Source organism: Lissotriton vulgaris, chromosome 8, assembly GCF_964263255.1.
Source record: "Lissotriton vulgaris chromosome 8, aLisVul1.2, whole genome shotgun sequence".
NCBI classification, from domain to species: Eukaryota; Metazoa; Chordata; class Amphibia; order Caudata; family Salamandridae; genus Lissotriton; species Lissotriton vulgaris.
The window spans coordinates 31,587,641-31,612,379 of record NC_141696.1 but is presented as its reverse complement, the minus strand read 5'-3'; the positions used below and the strand labels follow the sequence as shown (position 1 = coordinate 31,612,379).

The 24,739-nt window shown below is 44.0% G+C and overlaps 1 protein-coding gene across 1 annotated transcript in view; it reads left to right on the top strand.

Annotated features, from left to right (window-relative positions):
• LOC147693310 (vomeronasal type-2 receptor 26-like) overlaps positions 1-24,739 on the top strand; it is a 49,915-nt gene that overhangs the window by 5,016 nt on the left and 20,160 nt on the right. The window contains exon 2 of the mRNA XM_086935921.1: positions 22,844-23,135. Within this exon, the coding sequence (XP_086792047.1) occupies positions 22,844-23,135 (292 nt within the window). The remainder of the gene's footprint in view (positions 1-22,843; positions 23,136-24,739) is intronic.

Sequence of the window (24,739 nt, the reverse complement as noted above, 5' to 3'; positions counted from 1 at the left end):
AACCAACTGCCCAACGGCAGTATCCCATAAAGCAAGAAGCTAAAAAACAGGTCAGGGAGATCTTAGATCAACTTGAGTACCAGGGGGTGATTGAAACATGCACCTCTCAAATGAACAATCCTTTGTTTCCTGTCTCCAAGCCAGACAATTCATATCGTCTAGTTTTGGACTACAGACATCTTAATACATGTTGCAAAACCTTTGCAGTACAAAACTCGCATAGTGCAGCCCTAATGAATAACATAGTTAGGAAAAATATAAAACGACATTAGACATTTCTAATGGTTTCTTTTGTCAAAACATTGCACCAGAAAGCAGATACTTGACCGCTTTCTCCGCATTTGGGTCACAGAAAAAATTCTGTCGACTCCCACAGGGGTTCAAGAACAGCCCAGGACTATTCTCAGCTAGGGTAACAGAGTTACTACAAATCTATGATGATGAAGCATTATCTTACGTAGATGATATTTATCTCACAGACGACGACTTGGATACTCACTTGAAAAGAGTGAACACCATTATACTTGGGTTCGCAGCAGAGGGTTACAAATTCAACTTTAAAAAGTCCCGAATTGCCCATCTGACAGTACTGTTTTCAGGGTACGAATTATCAAGTGAAGGGAAAAGCCTAGCGGACAACTTCTTAGAGAAGTGCGCTGTACTCCAAGCTCCAAAAACGCTGAAGAATTTACAATCCATACTAGGTTTTCTGAATTTCGGAAGAACTTACATCCTCAATTACGCAGAGAGGGTTAAACCTCTCTACGAACTAATAAAACCTGATTTAAAACAAATCAATTGGACTCAAAAACACACAGAAATTTTGAGATCACTGCAAACAGACATGTTAGCAAAAACAAAATTAGATACACGTGACAACACGATCGATCTTGTAATCCGAGTAATCCCAGGAAGATGCGGATTCACGTACCTGACCTCTAATGAGGGAGAAAAGGTACCAATTTCAATTAAATCTCACTTGTACACACAAGCAGAAAAAACATTCAGTCACACAGAAAGAACTGTGAACGCAGTGCAAATCGCATTAGCAAATGAACGAGAACTAGCACACGGCAAACGGATTAATATCCTTACAGCGGAATCCGCCTTCGAGGCGCTATTCAGCCCAGTAAACCTGCCTACAGTGTCACTGGATCCGAAATGGATACAGTGTATAGATTCTCTAGGAGCGGAAAACGTGAAATACTATTTCGCCCCGCAATACAAAGAACTGAATGATTTAGAATATGAAGAAGAATATCCTCTGCCAATCGAAATCCTGCCTCTCCCACAATACGCCTGTATAATCTATACAGATAGCTTTGTACAGCATTTCAACGTAGAGAGCAAATCCTACAATGCAGCATGTGCGATCATTAAAGGTCGTTGGCTGTGCGGTAAATTCAGACCGAAAATAACAAAAACTGAATCAGTAAATTACTGTTCGGCTCAAAGAACTGAAATCAGATCTTTAAAGATGGCGCTCGAAAATGCAGAACGTGAATTCCCCACACTTATAGTGTGCGATTCTCATTTTTGCGTCAATTCTTACAACAATAAACTGCAGAGTTGGATCGAAAACGACTACAAAGATGACACAGGTGCCACAATAAAGAATAAAAAGCTCTGGAACGAGGTAGCTCTTTTAAGTAAAGAACTACAAAAGACTCACGTGATACACGCACAGAGTCTTCAACGTGATGGCGTTCACGTTGCAGGGAATTCATTGGCTAATACAGCCAAAGCGGAAGCAACTAAACCGGCTTCCGTAGCCACAAAAAAGCGTACAGATAAGTACATAGACGGGGAAACCATGCTGGCAGTAAAAACGACCGTAAAAGGCAACTGTGCAGCACTACCCGTAAACTATCCACTCAATTATGCATACATAATCGATGCAAACTCCGTTCCTTTTGCTCGAATCCCTGGAGTGGGGGATAGAGTAATTCCAAACATGAACAGGAGAATATTTTTAATAGCAGACGCACACATGGGTTTGGGTCTACGGCACAGAGAGATCAAGGAATCACTGACTGAATTACAATCAGTATTCTGGTGGCCGGGAATGAGTGTAGAACACCAAATATATGCAAACAACTGTGAAAACTGTAATAGGGATTGCAGTAGCGAACCTTGCTACCGGCTACCAGTCAGAAAGAGCATAACGCTGCCTACACCCCATCCTGCGTCCTATTAACAGTTACGATGAAAAGCACTCAAAAAATGAGGCCTCCAGCACTCGGCTGACGCTAGAACGGTTATAAAAGATTTGCGAGTCTTTATCGGCACATACGAAATTACCACGTTCCATTCTGACCAGGGTCCTGCTTTCAGCTCTCGAGCTTATAGGGAGGCCATGGCCAGCATGGGAATTGGGTTGCGGTATTCTTGTCCGTCGCATCCCGAAGGGAATAGTGTGGTAGAAAGAAAAAACCGGGACATAAAGCAATCTATAACAGCGAAGGTATTAGGTTCAGGCGCTGGGTGGGTCAAACATTTAATAAGTGTCCAGACTAGTCTTAACAACATGCCAAGAAATTCTCTAAAAGGTTTCAGCCCATACGAACTATTGTTCGGAATTAGAATGAACGTTCAGGACCTCGATAGTCAGATGTCAGTGGTACAAGAAGAAAAAACGCAGTTTGATGTCAAAGACCGTTTGGCTGTTTTACAGGAACTGAATGAAACAAGAAAATCATTAAGCAACATAAAGTTAAAACAACAGCCAAGTACCACTGACGAGGCACCACCCGCAACAGCCCCAGCAAGGCCTGTCTGGATTCCAAAGATTGGGGATCTAGTCAGAGAAAAGATCGCGGTGAAGAAGGAATTTGGGCCTTCTTACAGAAAAGCAGTACCTGTCTTAGCAGTCACCGGAACAAGATCAGTTGTGCTACCGCCCCTTGCTGGTAAAAAGGAGAACAGAGTCGTGTCCATCGACCTGGTAAAACCACAAGCATGTGGCCTATAATCAACAGTAGGCCCAGTGGACTCCCAAGAAACAACAGAATACCCAAACTTGCAACAATCCAAGAGGTTCAAACTGAAAGACTAATCACATTCGATCAGCCTGCAGTGCACAATGAAGGACTATGCAATACAGCCATGGAACTCGTGCCTCTTGAAACACAGATTGAAACAGTTCGTCAAGAAACAACACCAGTCTACAATGATGTGGCATCAGAAAATGCTACTGATAGACAGATTGAAAGAACAATCCCATCAATTGACAGAACTGCCTCTGGTTATTTCATCAACTTCGACAACTTCTCTGAAGATTTAAATGACCCCGAAGTGATGCCAGAAACAAAAAAGTATTCTAAAGAAAATACAACAGGACTCCTTCAACAAATCAAAGAACTATATCTGGATTCACCGTTGATTGAGCATTGGATTATCTCAGGGGTATTCATACTCCTACTCTGCCTAATTTTAGTTTTAATTTTAGGGAAGTTCATTACAATTGAATGGACACAGCAAGTCAGAACATCAACCTAGTCCTGAAACCACACAGATCATCCCACGTGAAGAAAAGAGAACTGTCAACAGTAAATGTCACAGCAATTCCAATACCTGGTGGGGTAGTATGGGAGAAAACAGACTATGAGATCTATGGTCCAGTCGAAATCCTGAAGTATCCTCATCAACTAAAGGTTTCCTTGAGTGACTTTGTGACACCTAGTACATTCTCTGATGATTGGGACTTTAACAGTATTAATGACATGATGTCTGATTTAGTAATGTCAGCTAGATTCACAGATCATGATTATTTACAAGGTTCATCTAGTTATGAGCAGTTATTCTGTTACACCCACTATGGGGATCATTACTTGCATAAATCTGCACAGCCTAGAAATGTTTTTATGTATAATCAATGGGAACATTGTGCTACACCACCTAAAAGCAGTTCTAAAGCATTTTTTGAGAAATTCAAATACTTTTCAGGTTTTAACACCAGTGATGCAGAAACGTTTTATAACAAACTGTTAGATAAAACAGGAATGAAAACAATGCTGACAAATTCTAAATTGATATATTCAGAAGCATTTTATGACAAAATGATGACATTTGGTTTTGATTATTGGAAAAATAATATTGAAACGAAAACAATTTGGGGTACAAAAGATTGGCAGGTGCAAGGCATAGAAGCAATGTTTAGAACCTGCATGATACCAGAACAAATGTTATTTTTAAATGACACTGTACACCAAACATCTTGTCTTGGCCTAGCTAAGATCAAAGAAATGAAAACACCGTCTATACCAAAGCCAATACCTGAAAATACAACAGCTGATATTGAGTTAGACGTGTCACACATTTTACATTTCAACAGAACACATCCTGATTGGAAAAAGTGGTCAATCTGGCCTACAGACACAAATAGCTGTCAAGATAGATTCCTGAACAAAACACAGGGTTTAAAAATGACCAGATTAGACCCTAGATACTCCCAGAGACAACATCCAGGGATTATAACAACATACAGTGTAGGGAAACTCTGCCTAGAATGGCTAACTACATCCACACTGGCTGAAATTAAGCAACACTTGTCTTTGCTAAAAGATGGTGCTGATTTGCGCGATTTCATTCTTGGACCACGCAAACAGCGTCAAAAGCGTTTCATAGCGACCAGCATCTATGCTGCTTACAACGAGGCTTGGAAAGTAAAGCAAATTGAAACTGCTGAAAAAATACGAGAAATTGATCGTATTAATTTGGAGAAATCACTTTCTGTGGTAGACAATGGGTTAATGACTCTGTCTTCCAGAATATATTCTTTGGACAATATTGTATCCTCTGCCTTTGATGTGATAGACAGAGATTTGCTAATGTTACAACATGGCCAGTCTCAATTACGCTCTATTATAGAACTAGGCTGGACGCTGCAAAATCTTCGTTCAGGCTATGTGCCTTGGCGTTTAATCAACACAACGTCATTTTTTTCCATTTTTAACCTTACTGATAAACAGATCAGTTTGGCACAGAAAGAAGCAGACTATACAATCTTGAGCATCGAGAAACTTGAGAGATTACCGATGACAATGTCAGAGAGTCCTGTCATTGAATGGATAATACACGGAATTATCACAATTCCGATAACAACTTTCCGATTTCATAAATGCCTTGAGTACATACCTGCTGGCCAATATGAACAATTGGGTAAAGGATATGTTAAATCTATATGGAAATTACCATACACTCATTCTTGCTATAGTGACAGCGACAAAAATGTATTTCTTAGTGGTGACAACTGTAAACACTCACTAAGCGGTATACTTTTGTGTCAGGGTATTAATTTACACGGAGCATGTGATGGAAATTCAAACAACCTCTCATGCCACCAGCTAGTCACACCTGCAACTCAGATAGAGCCCTTCTTTATGCAACTCGCAAACGGGAGTTACATTCTTAGAACGGATCACAGGTGCTGTGGCCTCGCGCCAGGGAAAAGTTATCTAGTACAAGTAACGTCCATGGTCAAATGTTGTATGCAAGCATTGTTTCCGAGCGGGCCTCCAGACATAGTGACTCCCCTCTGGCCTCGTCTGAATCTCTATTCTATACGAATTGATACATTAAGCAAAATGAAATCTGTGCTTTTACAGACAACAGTGCCTATAACGTCATCTAAAGAGACGTATGATCTTCTAGTCGCAAGGACGGCTACTGAGGTCCATGACCTTTTATCAACAAATTGCCCCGTGCATTTCGTAGAAATGTTTAGCCAACTCCTTAACATGTCTAGTGCTACAAGCATCCCAGGCATATTTAAGACAGTCTTTACAGGACTGCTAACACCCTTCCAGGCAATTTTGGGAATCTTTCCTAATTTTGTGCACTCCATCTTTGGCGGCATTCCACTATTTTTGGGACTCATCGCAGGGATTCTATTTTTGACCATCCTGCTACGTTATGGCAAGCCTCGGCTCAGACATAGCTCCCATGGGAATGGAAGAGACAATCCTAGCAATGCGCTACAGGGACAGGATAACTAACGTCCTCGGATTGGCCAGGCTAAGAGATCTAAACATGACCTGGTTCCTTTCATTCAGACCGATATGGCAAAATTGCATTTTACCTGTGCTACGGTGTATGCTTTGCGGCGAGGAATGCGTGTTGGACATCTGTCTTTCACTTCCATCAGCAGTACCAATGGACGTCGATACTTTGCTAAGTCCAATAACGGCTCACGCATTGTGTTGTCCCCAGCGGCTACCAATCCTGATGACGGCATTCGTGGAGACTCCTGTACTACAGCCAAGTGGTAACAGTGGAGCGAGTGACAAAAGCAACATCATCCAGGTACAACGTTCTGTGAGCATTGCTGGTCCTGCCTTCGATGACAGCAATCATTCTCACACCTGCCAAGTTACAGCGCTATCTAATTTGGTTGAACTATCACCTGATTTTGTAGACCAATTCTTTGCGAGCCTGTCTGATACGATGTTCTCACCCATAGAGAAACAATAACTTTTGAGAAGCTTTCCGACACACAGCGTTCCCATGAATTCTGAATTCGGCCTTCAGTTTTGATCAACAGAAACTGCCAGGAGCTTTGGAAAATCTATTTTCTTTGAATTGGACAATTTTTTTTAAATATTGACCCTCTCCTTTTGGCACGAATAATTCTTTGCTTAACGTAAAAACTATTCTTAGAGAACAGAAGCTTCACACTTCTATTTTCTAGACACATCTAGAGACATAACAACATAGCACCAGCCTCTAGCACACATGTTATTACAATGCATTTTTATGTGATGATTTATCTCGCATTTCTTCTGTCAGAGATACTTCATGTGTAATTCCTTTTGCATAATCGTTCATAGATTTTATATGCAATAACCTTTTGAATGATTACTATGCTTTAAAAAACGTACAGTACCTAAATTCCATGTATTTCAAGTACGCCTATTTCGAATGCATTTATGTATTTTGGGGTGGGCAATGTTACACATACACCTAATTGCTTAGTTTTAGTAATTTTGATGGACATGTATACGTGGAGTGGGTGTTGCGTGCTTATCTAGGTTCCTGATCGATACTGTGACCTTATGCCCCTATTCGGCTATAAATCCATTTATTCCCTATATTGGCATAACCGTTCAAGTGCGATTTTCTGTAAAGTCATCTCTGGCCTCACACGAACAGAGCCACATTCCAGCATGACTCTCTGCTACTTCCTTTGCGACCAATTAGTGCAATGACAGAGCAGCAGTCACTATCTGATATTCCTAGATAACACTCCGAGTTCTTCAACAAGATAAAAACTTAGCAAACCTGGAAATCCCCGCTTGCTATGTTTTGATTAGTAATGGAACTCTAATGAGCAACTGATAACTGTCACTTCCTAGTGACATCTTTAATTGACGTCTTATGTCCAGCAAACTTGCGTCAAACCCGGCACCTGTCAGGTATAAATATTACCAACGTTGCCTTAAGCAATGAGCGAACATGTTGCTGATGCCAGCTGCCTGCATGACCCCGTGTTGGTAAAAACTAGCACTCTGTCGCTGCAGCCTGCTATCCTGTGGTGGTGAAGCTGCTGATTACCATTATCGCCGCTAAAGCGCGACCTATGGTGCAGTACGCTTGAGGAGCCGAGCAGCCGTCCTCTGCGAAGACATCCAGCCCAGCTGCCCGCGGACGCTGTCACCCCTCCTTCCTCGACGCGCTGAGAGAAGCCGCTGCATTTCTCGTGCAGAGAAATCCAGTCCCGGCGCTTCCGGTTTACCCTCGCGGGTGACTGGGATATCGAGAGAGACCCCTGAAGGAGATACCAATCCTCCATCATTCTATTCAGAGGTATGGTGTTGACTAAACCCTTAGATGAGAATTCTTGAAACAAACCTTGGCAAAACCAACTTAACTTAAGCTACTTACTTACTCCCCTTCTCACGTGTTAGGCTTAGGTCAGGCACACTGGGGTAGGCTTAGTTAGAAGCACCAGTTGAGTATGTTAGCCTAATGTATATATGACTGTATATATGTTTTATTACTTTTAAACCATTGTATGGCTAAGAAACCATATCAATGCTTTTACAGTTCTATTTCGCAATACTTATCTTACTGTACGTACTTTTCATAATAACAGTTATTGCAATTGTGGCAATACATTTCTCTTGTACGAGAAGAAAGACTGTTCAATAAATGTTAACCTTTTATTGATACACGCCCGTCTCTCTATTCTCTACATACTGTGAAAGTAAACTGCACTAGACTGACTGAGTGAAATCTGTGTCTATTGTTTCACACGACCCTAGAGATCGACTCTTGATCTGAGGAGCAAAGTTGTCATGTTGCACGGTTGTTGGAAAACTGAATCCCTTCTTGTCTGTGCCAAGGAAGCTGATCACTTCCTATGCAGAGAAGAAAGTTTCCAGTGACCTCTGAGCTAGTTGGTAACACAACCCAATTAAGTTTAGCATAGTCAGTGGAGGCCTGGAATATAAGCAGTTCCACGTCGATACTACTGTTTATGTTATTCCAATGCGCAGGGCCTAGTGGGAAACTAGGAACTACACTACAGCAGTGCCACCCCAATTCAGACGAGTAGATGTGGTGCTTCTTCGCAATCGCATAACTAGTGGCAAGTTCAGACTCAATTATGAGAAAAGGCCGTGGCGAGTGATCGGGGTGAAAGGCACCCGTCTCACAGTGATCCGAGGACGAGAGATGGTGACTCGCAATGTGTCTCACTTCAAACTGTTTCACTCTGCAGCCACCGAGTCAGAGCATCGGCAGGGTGTTGAACAAACTGAAACTGCAACTAACCCACCAAATGTTGAATCAACACCCAGACACGAGGTCAGCCAAAGTAACGATCTGCAAGCAGCCAGTGAAGAAGTGGGAGGTGACGCGGATGCCCTCGAGGAGGCCCCAGATCCGGAGGGGGCCGACAGAGAGGCGCCAAGTCCCGAGTCAGAGGCTGGAGCGGAAATGCTGAGTCACAGGGGGTCGCAGCGTCGATTAAGAAACAATCCCACCCCCTCCGGCTGGTTACGAGACTACTTCACGTAAGACTGTTCCCATTTGAATATGCATATAGCCGAGCATACCAGCAAGTAAGGTGGTGCTGCAATTAAAGGACGCTGAAAGTATCGGTCCTAATATTCACTGAGACTGGGTGAAAATGTTTGAGTTTTGGTTTTACTGTGTTTTGGTTTTTCCTTATTTTAGGAGGAATGTTATGTTCCCGGAGGCCCGTCCCTGACGCCCCGGGCGTGGGGCGCGCTAGTCATGTGACTCCCTATAATAAAAAGAGGTCTCGCACGCACGCAGGCATTCGGAGGCGCGCAGACCGAGCAACAAAGTTATTCCCAGTGTCCGACTGAGTTTATTCTAGGGCCACGTGTTAGGCCTAGTTAGGGTTAGATGCCCCGGAGTGTAGGCCCCAGATTGATACCCCTAGGGCGGTCACCTCCCCACTACAGGACACAACAGTTAGGCACTGTGCCTGCAGCCAATACCCAGCTAAATGCCTTGTGGAGATGTGGTGGGTTGGGGTAAAGACCGTGTGCAGTGGCGAGGTTGGCCATTTGATGTAGAGCTGGGTGCCAGCCCTGCGTCCTAGACCCTGCATGATCACTATCAGGTTGGTTGGGCATCCCAGCTGTGCACAGCTAGGGTTTGTGACAGAAAAAGTGTCCCATTACTTAGTAGATATGCCTTATTCATTCACTGAGTTTGATGCAGAACAGCTGCATTGTGACTCAAATTAGCGTATTAACACTTAGTGACCAAAAATAATCTTTAACTTTCACTTTACCCTTTGTTTTTTCTACACCCCACCCACCTGGGTGTGCACAGCTGACTATGTGATGTAACATGTGTCACTTTACAGAAGGTACAGACTTTGTCAAAGGGTCCAAACACCAAAATATTAAAATCTGGCCTATTGACTTTATCAAGGGATCATCACATCAACATGTATAATGTAGACCCATGGTTTTTGTCAAAAAGTCCCCAATAACTATACAAAATTTTATATTTTACAAATTCAAACATTTGAATGCTTAATACATCACATTGCCATAAAGTAATTTAAAAACAGCCTTATATTTTAATGAAAGCTAACTAAAAAAACATGTCTTCAAGTTTAAAAAAAATATATTTTTCACACCACAAAACGCAACCCTAAAACCCATCACAAAGAGTTACTGTACTAAAAAATATGGGGCCTCATTTATGAGGCCCCTTGCGCCATCGGAACTTCACTTTTCATGAAGTTCCATGGCGCAGAAGCCTGCGTGGTATTTATCAGGCAGCAGTACGCCAGTTTTTGTGGCGTACTGCTGCCTGATAAATATCAGTCCCTTTAACGCAGTGTTCTGCGTTAAAGGGGCGTGCAATGGGTGTTGCTGGGGGCGTTCCCAGCAACATCCATGGCCTTTTGACACTGCCCCAGATTTACCAGAAATCGTAACTCTGAAGCAGTGCCAAAAGCTTACGCCTCCCCAGGGGAGGCGCAACAGGGAGAAATGTCTTTATTTCTCCTCGTATTTCCTTTTTCTATGTGTGCTGCACTCTGCAGCACACATAGAAAGAGGAAAAGCCTCTTTTGATTATTTTTGTACAGAAAGGTTTCCCTTCCTGTACAAAAATAATCTTCCCCGCAACGCAGGCTCCCTTGCACCATTGTGCAAGGGTGCCTGCGCTGGCGCAGGCAGCCCATTGTGCGCTGCCTCAGGGGTAAAGGACAGGAATGCGCCGTATCTTATAGATACGGCGCATTTCTGCCCTTTTCTTTTGCCGGAGGGAAGCGCAGCAGGAAGGCCTGCTGCGCTTCCCTACGGCAAAAAGTCATAAATGAGGCCCCTGGTATGCTCTTCCAGGGTCATGGGTTCAATGACCCTGGAGATCTGCTATTTTTTTTTAATGTTGCTGCAGTGCTTCTGTACTCTCTGCAGGCCCTCAACAACATCACACAAATGGTTGGTGCTGCCCCCTCTAGGAGCACCACTAAAGAGAGAAAATATAATTTTAAAAAAGCCACAGGGCATTATGGGGCAGTCCTTTCACAGAGCAATGAATAATAAATGAGTGGCTCCTGCAGCTCATTTATCATTCTTTCTTTTTTTATTAAAGTGGGTTCCCCAGTGCCCACCTAGGGCACACACAACATGTCCATGTGTTAGAGGCTGGGGAGGAGCCATGCAGGCCCTTTGGCCCCTGCAGGCTCGCTAGCCTGAACCAATACCAGGCACTAGTGGGATACATCATTTTTTTTTAACGTGGGTGCCCCAGTGCAAATTATGATGATCCTACAGGGGGAGCCCCAAGCCAGCACCATCCCAGGTCTGGTGGGAGCAAGTTACATTTCTTTGTTTCTACCCAAGCAGGAGTAGCTTATCTCTGTGCTCTCACCTGGGGGGAACAAAGTTATATTCTCTGCCAAGAAGAGCACGAGCAAGGAACTCAGCAGTGTCCCAGGTGATTAGTTCCCCAAGACACTGCAGCACTCATTAGACCCTGTGTAATGTTTTTTTCCGGGGCCGGTGACCAGCATGGGGAAGGTGACCAGATACCCCTGTCCCGAAATGTATCACTCATCCCAGGGGTTGGGATCCCTCAGGCCTCTATGAGGGTAGGAGAGGTGAGTTGCACACCCCACTTTCCTAAAAAATATTAATTGGACAAGAGGAACGGAGTCCCCATGGCCTCTATGAGGCTTAGGGAGGGGGCCGCATGCCTCCTACTCCTAAATTAACATTGACCCACTGTATTGGGTCCTTGGGGCCTTCTTATGGCTGGAGGAGGGAGGCCATACGCCACTCCCCTAAAATATGTTTTTGGCCACCGGGGTATTTGGTTCTGAGGACAGCCAAAAGGCCATGTGAGTTGTTTGGTTGTCTTTACATATGGTACTAAAATATTAATTTACATTAAAAAAACTAAATATTCACTGAAATAAAAAGAGGTAAATGTCGTGTTATAGTTAGGTGAACATATCAGTGACAACCTAATGTTTTGAATGTACAAGACCACTGAAATTCACCAGTTATAGTTATGTCGAGTAACTATAACTTGTAATCTAAGGTAAGTAAAACTCGCACCCTCGCCATGCTCGGCTATTTATCCCCCAACACACTACATCACTCATGATATCTTCTATGACATCATTGATGAGGTCACAGTGACATTTGCAAATAAGAAAACTGTGCATGGCAGGAGTACACGTAATAGTTACCTTAGGGCAAGAGTGTGAAGGGATCACCACATCAATATATAATTGTAGAGTATGAAAGATACAAATGCACTACATTTGTAACATGTAATACAATTAGTAAATCAGTCAAAGTTTTCAAAAGAAAAAGGTCTTTCAAGAGATGATACAGGAGTGTTTATTGTTTTTATTGTTTTTTCTTTAACTTCATATGTGTACAGCCAAGAAACCAGCCAACATGTGTTGCTCATGTACACATGGATTTCTTCAGGATATGATAGAAGAAACAAGTACTATAATATGGTCCATATTTTGTTGTACTTCACAAACGAAGTGTTATGTATAATTGTCATTACAAAACTGGAAAATCCTTGGAATTTACCATAAAGGTGTCATGAGGCATGGTGAATGAATGAAGAACCAATTGAGCACCGAAGCCTGGAATGTCTCCAACTCTTAATTGGCTCCGGGTTCAATAGGGACCGCGTTGTGGTCTTCTGGGGGGCACCTTTCACAGTGTCAGATGAAGGGCTGACTTGCACTTTCCTTTCCACCCTTTCTAAACACCAATACACCATTCAGATATTTGGGAATCACGGATGGATTCCTCATTCACTAGGCCAGGTGACACCTTCATGGCCCTGGAGCAAATGTGCCTGGGACATGGGGGAGGGCTGTTTACTCGGTTCGCAGGAAGCCCTGATACATATTAGAGATGGTGCAGCATTTGAATATCAACACTTTGATGTGCCACTTTACTAGCCTTCCTGGGAGGGAGGAGGTGTGCCCTCCTTTCTGCCTTGGACTTTGGTCCTGACTCCTGATCACAGTGCCTGGGAGAAGGTCAGCATCCTGTCTTGGTAGAAGCCAGTTTAGGCTGCCAGCCAGATTACAGAGAAGCTGGAGCAAACAGATGGGAAATCTCTAAGATAGCCACCAGGATGCATGCCACCTCTTCCTCAACATGAGATTCATGTCAGGAGTGATGAGGCACGTTGTTTGACACCAAACTCAACATATTTAGGAGGTACCATAACGGCATAATGGCGCTAGCGACCCTGGGTTTGCCCAGGTGATATCCCATGTTATCCTATGGACCTCCGATCACCTATAATGTAATTTATTGATCAAGACTACTATAGAAAAATATAAGCTTGAATTTACCTGCCCACACATTTAATATACTGCACTCTGACTACTGGGCTCAGGAGGCCTTCCTTAGTGGTGACTTGCATATATTAAAAGCAGTGCATTGACTTTGCCACACATGGTGAGGGCTGAGTCAAAATGGAGCAGTTTACACTGTCCTGACGTCTCCAATGGAAAGGGTGCTGGCAGTAATATAAATGGGTCACTGGTGGCACAACCAGTGTTGCTACCCTAGGGGACCTTTTTACCACCCATGCCATGCGTACCACTGGTACTATATACTATGGACTTATATAAGGGGGGTAAAGTCACTGTCATTTGTGAATGTAAATTACACACATCAGTTTTAGGGAGAGAACATCAGCACTGGAGCCTGGTTAGCAGGATTTCGTGCACTGTCAGAGTTAAAAATCAGCACCTTATAGACCAAATGTAGCAAAAAGTGGGGTAGTATCTGCAAAAACCCTGTTTTCTTATGTTAATGGTGAGCCTATTGGCCTTGTCAAGGAATCAGGAAATAAACATCCAAAAGCAACTCTTCAGCATCCTCATTACAACTTTCCCAAACCACGTGTGCTGCAATGTTTATCATTAAATCTTTCCATTCAAATCAACATTAAACGTGTCAGAATATTTCTTTTGTATTTTCCACACTACATAATGCGGTCATGAAACCAACCACAAGGAGTTCCAGTATTAAAGAGTTAAAGAGCAAAAGCTCTAGCTCTGGAAATAAAAACATCAAAACCTTTCTGGGGTCATGTTCTATAGACCGCAGGAAACATAGGTTTCATTTAAAAAAACATATTTTTGGGGTGCACTCCCTGCAACTCTCTGCAACCCTCCATAAAACTTAACAAAACATGGTGGTGGTACCCCTGACCTGACTAAGGCACCGGCATGCATCAAAACATATGTAAATTACCCCATGAAGGGAATTATGGGGCCCTCTTGCCAGCAACAAGGAATAATAAATGAGCAGCCCCAGAAGCTCCTTTATTAATCCTTTACCTACATGCATTTTTATTTTATTTTTGTAGGTGTCCCAGTTGCACCTGGTACACCAGCACCTTGTTTTGCTGTTGGAGGCCCTGATTCAAAATCCGTTTTGCCATAGGCATGCAGGGGGTCTCTAATTGGACAGGAAACTGTCTTCACCTAAATCCAGAAAAAACAGAGGTCATGCTAATGGGAAAAGCCTCGGACGTCTGGCCCGCCCAATTAGGCACAGCTCCTTTTCCTAAATACTCAGTAAAAAACCTGGGTATAAAATTGGACCGGGCTCTGACCATGAAGGACCATATCGCGGCCACTACCAGCTCATGCTATTATAGTCTACGACTACTTCGAAAAAGACTCCCATTCATGCCTACATACAATAGCAGGACCCTAGTGCAGGCAATGGTAACTCGTCGCCTGCACTATAGTAATGCTTTGCTGGCGGACATGGGAGAGACTCTCCTGGCTAAACTACAAGTGGTACAGAACACGGCAGCAAGAATGATCCTCAATCGTTCCGCAGGATCTCCTTCGATTCCGCTGCTTAGAGAACTACGCTGGTGTATCCGTGAAAAAGAGGACCTTTTTTAAAATTGTTCTTTGTTCTTTGTGGAGAAGTGTGGCTCACTGGTTAGAGCGGCAGACTCTCAGAGATTTTGACCAGGGACCAGGGTTCAATTCCCCGCCTCGGTGGGTCTTGGGCTCAATGTCCGCGGACCCTATAATTCTCGCCTCGGTGCCTATTCTAATCATGGGTCCCACTCTGCAGCTTGCTTAATCTCCACACGGGCCCTAATCGCGAAGGATTCCTGACTTCACCTTGGGGGTGCCCAGGATTGGGTGCCTCACAGGAACAGGCCATGATGGGTTCCTCAGCGGTACAGCGTGGGGACACACTGGCTAGTGTAACCAGGTGCTTTATAAGCTCAGTTACTTTACTCTACTAACACTCAATGCTCTGAATGACAGAGGTCCCGTTTACTTACAAAAAAAACTTGTAAAATATTCTCCCTCTAGGAGACTCAGATCCAGCACAGTGGGTCTCCTTCAGGTTCCTCGAATTCGTCTGGCCTGGACCGGGGGTGGAGCTTTCTCATACCTTGCACCAAGATTCTGGAATCAGCTCCCCCCGGCTTTGCGAACAATCTCCGGTCACTGCATTTATAGAAAACAGTTGAAAGCCTTTCTGTTTTAAGCTGGCATCCCAGTTTCTTTTACCCCTAACCCCGCAGGACACTATTCTTCTAGGCAGCGCCGAGATGCCCCAGGGTGAGTTGAGCGCTCTACAAACCAATTACCATAACATAACCCAGGGCAGCAGACAATATTTTTTTTTCGTGATAGCCGCAGGTGAATTTCACAGCGCTGTTATTTTTTAATTATCTTTTTTAGGACAGGGGACTGCGTTGCAGAGCCCTAAAATGGCCGCCACAACATAGTTGTAGGAGCCAATCAAATCTTACCTTTGGATCTATTGAGTCTGCTGATCCTCTGCGTCCTTATAAGCACAAACATTTTAAACCTTATTTTTCCAAAATGAATTGAACAGACTTACACCAAACTATAAAAAACACTCTTTCTTGGTACAATTCTCACTCTCTGCAAAGTATGGTGCAATTCCGTACACTGTTTCTTTTTCATTCGATGTTCAGTTTTCCAATGGGAAAATGCGTTGGGAAAATAAGTTTTGGGACCCCCTCTTCTTCTCGTCCTGTGCTTGATGGATCACCCTGGAACATTCCAGGAAGGAGCTGAGGTGAAGGAGACTTATTTTGGGAAAGTTTTGTGAAGATTTGTACAACGCTACCAAAGTTAGTAGCAAACCACAACATCGATTTCCTTTAGAAACATGCTCTTCAACATAACTATATATTTATATTTTTTGTGAAAAAGCAAGCTATAACCCGCGCACCTGCCATGCGATTAGTTGTCTTCAATGATGGCATGTCAGATGCCATCAGTGATGTTATTGATAATGTGATAGAACATGTAATTTCCTATGAGGTCGATGACTACTTGAACCAGGGACAGAGAGTGCATCCATCAAGAGATGGTACGTATCTTTGCAGAGAGAAAATACCTGCATGGACAAAGCATGTCATGTGGGAGGAAACATCCAATCAAAAGAACATTGTTCTAACAGAGAGGCATGTCGAATGAGGTGGGCATCTGTAGTAGTAAGAACCCCTCTGTAATAGTTTCAAGGTTAGGTATTGATTGGAGCACCCACACCACACAGACAGGAGTCAGCCTAACACCCATGGAATATGGAACTACACAAACAGATGCACTTCAACCAATAAAAAAGAAATTGAACACTCTTTAAAAACATTACTGGTTGCAGTGAATAACAGCATGCATGCACTTGCCACATTACTACACAATCTATCCACGAACAAGGAGCATGCCCAGTGAAAATGAGCAATGCCCAGAAATATAGAGAGAGCCCAAGGAGAAGGTGTGTCGTCATGCAAAAGCAGAATGCCCAGCTGGAACTCAGTGATCATATCAAGAGCATGTCCCTGGAGAGGGAGAGGTTGCCTAGCAACTGAGCATTTCAGTATATCGCAGCATGTCCATTTAGACGAAGAATGTGTTGGGAGGTAGACATGTGCAGATAACAATCATCTGTAGAGAACTGGGGACATGTCCAGAGAGAGAGGGTGGGTCAGGCATTCCAGTCTGGAGAGAGATGATGGGGCAGGCATGTTAGTCTGGAGAGAGATGATGGGGCAGGCATGTTAGTCTGGAGAGAGATGATGGGGCAGGCATGTTAGTCTGAAGAGAGATGGTGGGGCAGGCATGTTAGTCTGGAGAGAGATGGTGGGTCAGGCATGCCAGTCTGATGAGAGATGGTGGGGCAGGCATGTTAGTCTGGAGAGAGATGATGGGGCAGGCATGTTAGTCTGGAGAGAGATGATGGGGCAGGCATGTTAGTCTGAAGAGAGATGGTGGGGCAGGCATGTTAGTCTGGAGAGAGATGGTGGGTCAGGCATGCCAGTCTGATGAGAGATGGTGGGGTAGGCATGCTAGTCTGGAGAGAGATGATGGGGCAGACATGTTAGTCTGATGAGAGATGGTGGGGCAGGCATGTTAGTCTAGAGAGAGAGGGTGGGGCAGGCATGTTAGTCTGGAGAGAGAGGGTGGGGCAGGCATGTTAGTCTGGAGAGAGATAATGGGGCAGGCATGTTAGTCTGGAGAGATAGGGTGGGGCAGACATGTTAGTCTGGAGAGAGATAATGGGGCAGGCATGTTAGTCTGGAGAGAGAGGGTGGGGCAGGCATGTTAGTCTGGAGAGAGATAATGGGGCAGGCATGTTAGTCTGGAGAGAGAGGGTGGGGCAGGCATGTTAGTCTGGAGAGAGAGGGTGTGGCAGGCATGTTAGTCTGGAGAGAGAGGGTGGGGCAGGCATGTTAGTCTGGAGAGAGAGGGTGGGGCAGGCAGGCACTCTAGTCTTGAGAGAGAGGGACAGGGGCAGGCATGCCAGTCTTGAGAGAGAAGGACAGGGGCTGGAGAAAGAGGGAATAGAAGATGGAGGATCAGATAGCAAGTTAGAGAATGGAAACTATTTCCTTCTTTTGAGAGGTTGAACACACCTGGGTCCTTAAGTATTCCTGCTCCTGTCAAGTATCATGATGTATTTACTGACTAGGAAGCAAGCAAAAAATAGTAAAACCTGTCTCAAGGACATAACACTTAAAGGCTTTGAACCCAACGTTCACCTGATGCCAAGTTACTTGGATTTAACTTTCCGAAAAAGTACCAGCTCTCTATTCTAAAGAAAGTGAAATTGTTGTTTTTTCGAAAAATCTACTTCAGAACTGTTGTTCAGGCCCTTGTACTCTCACATGTTAATGCTATGGCTTTCTAGATTCGCTGGCATCTCTTATGGGCAATCACCATGCTGTTGCATATGCCATCCAGGGCTGGAAGAAATATGACATTACCCCATCCTAATGGAACTTCATGGGCTTGCCTTTCGAGCCTGCACCAACTTCAAAACCAGATACATTATTTACAAAGTCATCATGACCAGCAGCTCCGCTTATCTTGCAGACAAGCTCCACATCTCTGGTGTTCTTGGCAACCCTGAAGCCAGCCCACCTTCAGGCTGGAGAGTAAGAACTGTAAAAATAAGAAAAAAAAAAAGTCTTTTTTTCCATGAACCCAGAATCTTGAACACCATCCCCATCCCTGTATGCATCAGGACTGCCCCAACACTGTCTGTATTTAGGAAAGAGTAGACAACTCACCTCTTAAAAGAACACTACATCTCAACAAAGTAGTATTCACATACCAGCTACCTCCCCTGTAACTCATTGACTGTACGTGGGGCCCTGACCCTGAGCATCACTTCGCTGCATTTCTGGCTACATCCGCACTATGCATTGTGCCATTATAGGCAACAATCCCCACCCACTGTCAGAGCATGCATAATGACATAATAAATACACAACACAACTTTTGTTTGGGAAAATATCGCTGCAGGTTTATTCCATACAAAAGTATGCAATCTGGGGGGTTATCTTACGGGTGAGCCAAGGGCAGGCAGAGGTAACCGACCTATGCTTCCCTGCCCGCCTGATGAGCCAACTTGCACTGTGGTGAACCTAATCAGTGCTACCCATTATGGGGTGATCCTCTTTGCTGGATCATGTGCCACATTGGACCCTTATTACTCACGACCACCTCGGGCGGAGCGTATCAAGTCAAGCCCCTGGTTATTCAGGCCCACAACCACCCAAAGGACTAGCGGGGCACAGACGGACATCTATCAGGAACCTGCCATGAGGACTCCTGGGATTTGGCTGTGGCACCCTTATTGTGCTCTTGCAGAGGTACCCTTCTGTACCCATATGCTTCCAGATTGCCCTGTAACTCCGCCTGCAACACAAAAGAGAACATTACACCATTCCACGTACCCTGCTCATCCGCTACATGCCTGAGTAAGCTGTAGGGTGGGAAATGGCGTGATCGGTGCAAAAGAGGTAGCCAGAAAGGCAGGGGAAGGATAAATACCCTCCCCCAACCTCTATGCGCCAGAAGTGATGCGCCTAGCATGCCGAGCAGGGGGGACTCCCTTCTAGGGTGTCCGCCTGCATGTGCCGCGGGTAGCCGCATGCACTACAGACAAGCAGAGAAAGAGCTGAGGCAAGAGGGTAAGGGATTAAGTGACAGTGGAGGAAGGAGGGTGAGGGCGGGTTATTGGTCTGGATGGAGAGAGGAGGTGGGAGGGTGACAGAGAAGGTATCCATGTAAAGGTCTGTCAAAGGCAGACATGATAGAGTCACAGTGGAGACAGGTGAACAGAGGGTGAGGGAAGGCTGTCACAGTGCAGGCCAGGGAAGCTGTATGTTCCCTTTCTATTACCTGTACAGAGAGTTAAACACATTGACACACACTCTTTCCTGAGCACGGCGAATCCTAGTATTATTTGGGCACCTCAGACTCACCTTGCACTTGCCAGACATCTCCCTAGAGTCCATGCCACAGGCAGCTGGCAGCCAGGAGAGTTCAGCAGCTGACATGGACCCCAAGCTTGAGAAGGTCTTTTGTATGCTTCACATTAGTGGAGAGGGCAGAGGGTGCAAACATTATGGGCAAAGTCACTGACTGCTTACAAATTCCATAAAAAAAGTCCATGCTGGCGAATGGCTTCCAAACTTAAAGCACAGTGCATCTTGGGACTTGTAGACTCGCACCTATTTGGAAAACGTAGCTTCAAGCCCAGACATGAAGACTGCGACAACCTCAACAGCCTAGGTGGACACAGGCGCCTCAAGGGTCCTCATGCCAGTTCACAGTTGTGAGTAAAACCATCTAAATTAGTGAAAGCTTACACTGAAATGTGATGTAGACATAAGCAGCTGACTTTTTAATGCCAAGTTAGTTTCCAACTTTAATGCTTGTAATTAAAAAATGTGTTCTTTTGTGTGCAGCCCCTCATGCCCTTTATTACCGGCAGCCCCAACCAGGTACCAATACAACAGTTAACTGAGATGCCTATGAGACTGCTGTGGAATAAATAAAACATCTGCATTTTAAAATATAGGTGCAGTAAATGATGTAAAATTATACAATGACAAACTTCACGGATGTATTGGTACAATGAGGACTATTCAAGATGCACACAGAACTAGGGGAGTACCCAGTGACCCATTCAGAGTTGAGGCAGCAACATAAACACATAGGGTTTAATATATCTTCATAAGCAATATATTTATGATGGAAGTTATACTAATACCACTGTCATGGAACTGGGAAGCTATTAAAAAAACAGCTATATATGTGACCCAGAAGTTACAATAAATCTGGGTACCAAACTCATTTTCACATATGTACTATCATATCAAATCCATCTTGGTACCTACCCTGTATTTTTGTTCCTTTTGATCAACTAGATCTGACCATTGGCGTGCTATTTTATATCCGCACCACCCCGTGTCACCAGGGCCGAAAGCATTTTAAAAGCACCCTCCAAACATGTCCTGACCCTAAAATCCTTAAAATAACACTGACCAGGGCACTCCTCAGCCTACTTCATCTGTGTTGCCACTGTTTGTGGCTGATTACCTGTCCATGGCCTTTCTTTGCCTCCCTTTGTGTCTAACATCCTCATCCTTTTCTCTTCCCTCCCTCCTACTTTTTAAGTATGGTTTTCCTCTTGCGCCATCTGGGCCACAGGAAAATTAGAAAAGGGTCCACACATATTTTAAGAAACCCAATATAAGAGTTTGTGTTGTTTCTTATCTAATATTTAGCTGAGGACCTTCGAATTCTACCTGATTATATAGACAGCAATGCCCCAAACAAATTTTACAAGGATGTTGTCCTTTCTTGAGCGCCTGACTGCATCAGTTCTTTGTGTTGTATCCTGGCTTTTATTTTGGCCATCGACTGATGCTAATCTAGCTTGTGTGCAGAGTCCTGGCCCTATCCTGGTACCCAGAGGAGCACATGGGCACACCAGGCATCAAAGTGGACAGAGGTCGATGGTCCATGTCCTGGGTCTAGCACAGAGAGCAGCGGTGGCATTTTTTTAAATTGATACTCAGCATTTTGTCCAGTGCTGCTGAGAGTGTCGCTTACAGGCTCCACTTGTGTCAAGTAATGCTGCCCTGTGCATACTCAGAACCTTCTTCTGGAATCCTGAACTTAAGTTGAGTGCACATGTATGTGTAATGTGTGTGTGTGTGGGGGATGTGTGCAGCAGTAAGGCTCTGAATGTGAGTGAGTCTGAGTAATGAAGCCAGTGAGATCCACTTTGGATTATAGTTGTTTGCCAAATCACATGCTGGAGGTTGAAGAGAACTCAGACAGTGAACATGGTGTTATGATACCATTACCTATATGTTGATGGATGTTACATCTCAGGTAAGTACATTGGGAGGTATGTTACATCACAGGTAAGTAAATCGAGATTGTTTACATCACAAGAATGTTAAAAATTGCTGTAATTCATGAGCCTTTATTGACATTGTAAATAAGTGCATTGTATGTTACATATTAACCCTTAGCTGCTGAGGCTTTTTCCAAGTGTTGACCACAATTCGGAGGCTCTCCGACCGACATCCAAGGTTTCAAATCTGACAGCCTTTTTACAATTAAGTCAATCAGGTTTCAAACCGGCTGATCAATCAGACTTGCTTCCAATGGTCTCAAGGAGCCCTTTTGCCAGTTGGAGACTGCACATAATCCACTAGGACAGTGTTTTTGCCATGGGGATTATGATGTCAGTTTCTGGCAGGCTTTTCATATTGGGTTTACCATGCTTCCGCAGCCTCCCGTTGGAGGCTTGGGGGGGCACCTATATTGCCCCCCTGTAAATCCCTACACCGTGTGGCAGGCACTGTGAGGTACCTGCCACTCGGTGCAGGGATTTACGCAAACCTCCATTTCGCTACGGGAGCTTGTGCTGCGGCCGGTTTCCGACTGCAGCACAAGCTCCAATAGAGAAATGGGAGTCTGTGACCGCACCATGTGCGGTCGCATCCAAATTACGCAGTCTGCACCATTGACCGGAGGTTGGTTGGTCCTGATTCCACAAAAGTGTTAAAATCTTAATCAGCATCATAATTTCTTACATATCCTACATTTACATGACCTGCTCGTGGCAGTAATGTCTATATATGGGTGATGAATTAATATTTAAAAAGGAGGTTTTGACCTATCAACAGGAGGTATTTTGACAAGTTTGATTGCAGTATTTAAACTTCCACAGTAGGTAAGTTAAATGTGCAAGTTAGGAGTATACCGATTTCTTTATGGTAAAAGGAGAAACACAAGCACTTTACCTCTGCTTAGATTAAGGTAAAATCTAGGTGTGCAATCTGGGGTTACACCACACAAAAGATGGTCATTTCCCACATTAAATAATCTTAAACAAAAATATGTATTTATTCTTTGGGAAAAGTGCATACTGTAGGCATCATATTTCCAGGTTCACATTATTGAATTATGGAATGCTGGTCACACTGCTGATGCTATCCTGTCTCTGAACAAAAACTGATATTGTTTTACTCTTCCCACTAGATTCAGCATCCGATACTACCGCGATGCTCTTGCCATGATTTTCGCAACAGAAGAAATCAACCGAAATGCCAATCTGTTGCCAAACATTACTCTTGGTTTTCAGATCATTGATTCCTGTATGTCCGAGAGCATAGCATCTGCCGGGGTTCTACAGCTTCTCACAGGAAAGAGGCCGCTGCTTCCAGGATACAGGTGTCCCTCATACCCTCCGCTGGCAGGAATCATTGGGGATGTAATGTCCTCTTTGAGTGTCCCCATGGCCAGGATTATGAGTGCCCTTCACTATCCACAGGTAATAGAAATGCTTGTGTAAATGGATGTATGATGGGGCAGTTCCAGAGAACAAAACTTGCCCGGAAGCAATGGACCACTGATCGGAGGGAGGTGGTAAACAGAATGATTCACAGCCTTGTACATTAGGCAAGTACTCAGTAGGTTCCTCTTAAGTGTGGTAGTGCTGTTCCATGCAGATATGTGTCTCACTCCTTTTGTTAATTGCAAGAGGTTTGGAGCAGTCCCTTTGGAGCTTTTGTTAAACATCCTGACTGAGTAGATGGCATATTCATGCCTTCTAGTCTTCACTTTCTTTTATTTTGTCATGTTTATTTTGGAGATGTCCTCACTCTTAGTGTAGCATTTTCAAATTGATTATTACTATGGAAGGGCAAAGCTAAGTGCTCAAATACTGTAAATGGTGGTCTTCGGGCCCTCTTTCTTCTCTTCCATGGTAATTGGATACCTGAGTAACTGAATACTGTCATACATGACCACTGGGCTCTTTTATTTCCTTCCCTGGTTGATTGGAGCATCCATTTCAATTTTGTTTTTTCCTTCCTAATATGGCCTTTCTGCTTTCACCCCCAGCGAGTGTGAGAACTCCTCTAAGATGGACCTTGTCGTCATGCTCAATTTAGGCTTTTGAGAATGTACCTCCAAGTGTCCCTGTCTTTTCCAGATTCTGACCCTGGAGCTAGTCTACACTGCACTTTTTTGGTAGCATTTTCTCTTACTATTTCTGCTAGTTCTGCTGTTGAGATAGTCACCTTATTCCACTGCTGCTCCATCTTCCAATCTTCAAGAAGATTATGCCTTTCCAGAGACATGCCCAATTCAAATTTTCAGTTGGGAAAACATTAGTTGGGTGGTTTTCCATCAACCTGTGTTAAGTCTGATAGCCTGAAAACAAGCAAACATACATCAGTTTCACCCTAATTGGCTCTCTTCATTCAGGTGAGGCTTGGTCCAAGAGGCACGGTTAACATCGGGACCACGTCTGGGCATGCCCTTGCATCTTAGGGTGGTACATCAAACACATAAAAGTTAATGGGAGGAATGCTTGCAATACGCTTAGACAATGGCAATTCCTTGGGGAAGCATTCCAACCCATCATTCCTTTGCCCCATATATGACATCAGTTTCAACCATATGTAAATCTGTCTTGACCTTGCTTCCATCAGAACAGTGCAGCCCAAATGGAGAAAGTATTTAAAGAAGGAAATAACTCAAATTTCCTTTATTTTGTGTCAAACTCTTCTATGATGTCTCTCTTTTCTGCCTTTTTGATCTAAGACGTGCCTCTTCGTTCCCCTCAAAATGAGCTTTGATGGCCATTTACTTAAGATTTCCAGAAATATACGTTCCATGGCATCAGCACATCTAAAACACTATTATTCTAATTATCCTTAACTTGAAGAGGACTAACATTATCACTGGAAATAGATCACAAAGGTATTGTCTACTTGTGTAAAAGTGTTTCCAATAGAAAGCTGCCAGGGTAATAAATGAAATGTATTATTCCCATTGTCTTCCTCCTTAGATCAACAAATCAATTTGAATATATCACCTTTGCTGCTGCAGTCCTGGGACATTCCAATCTCGGGCTTGGCTCAGACGGCC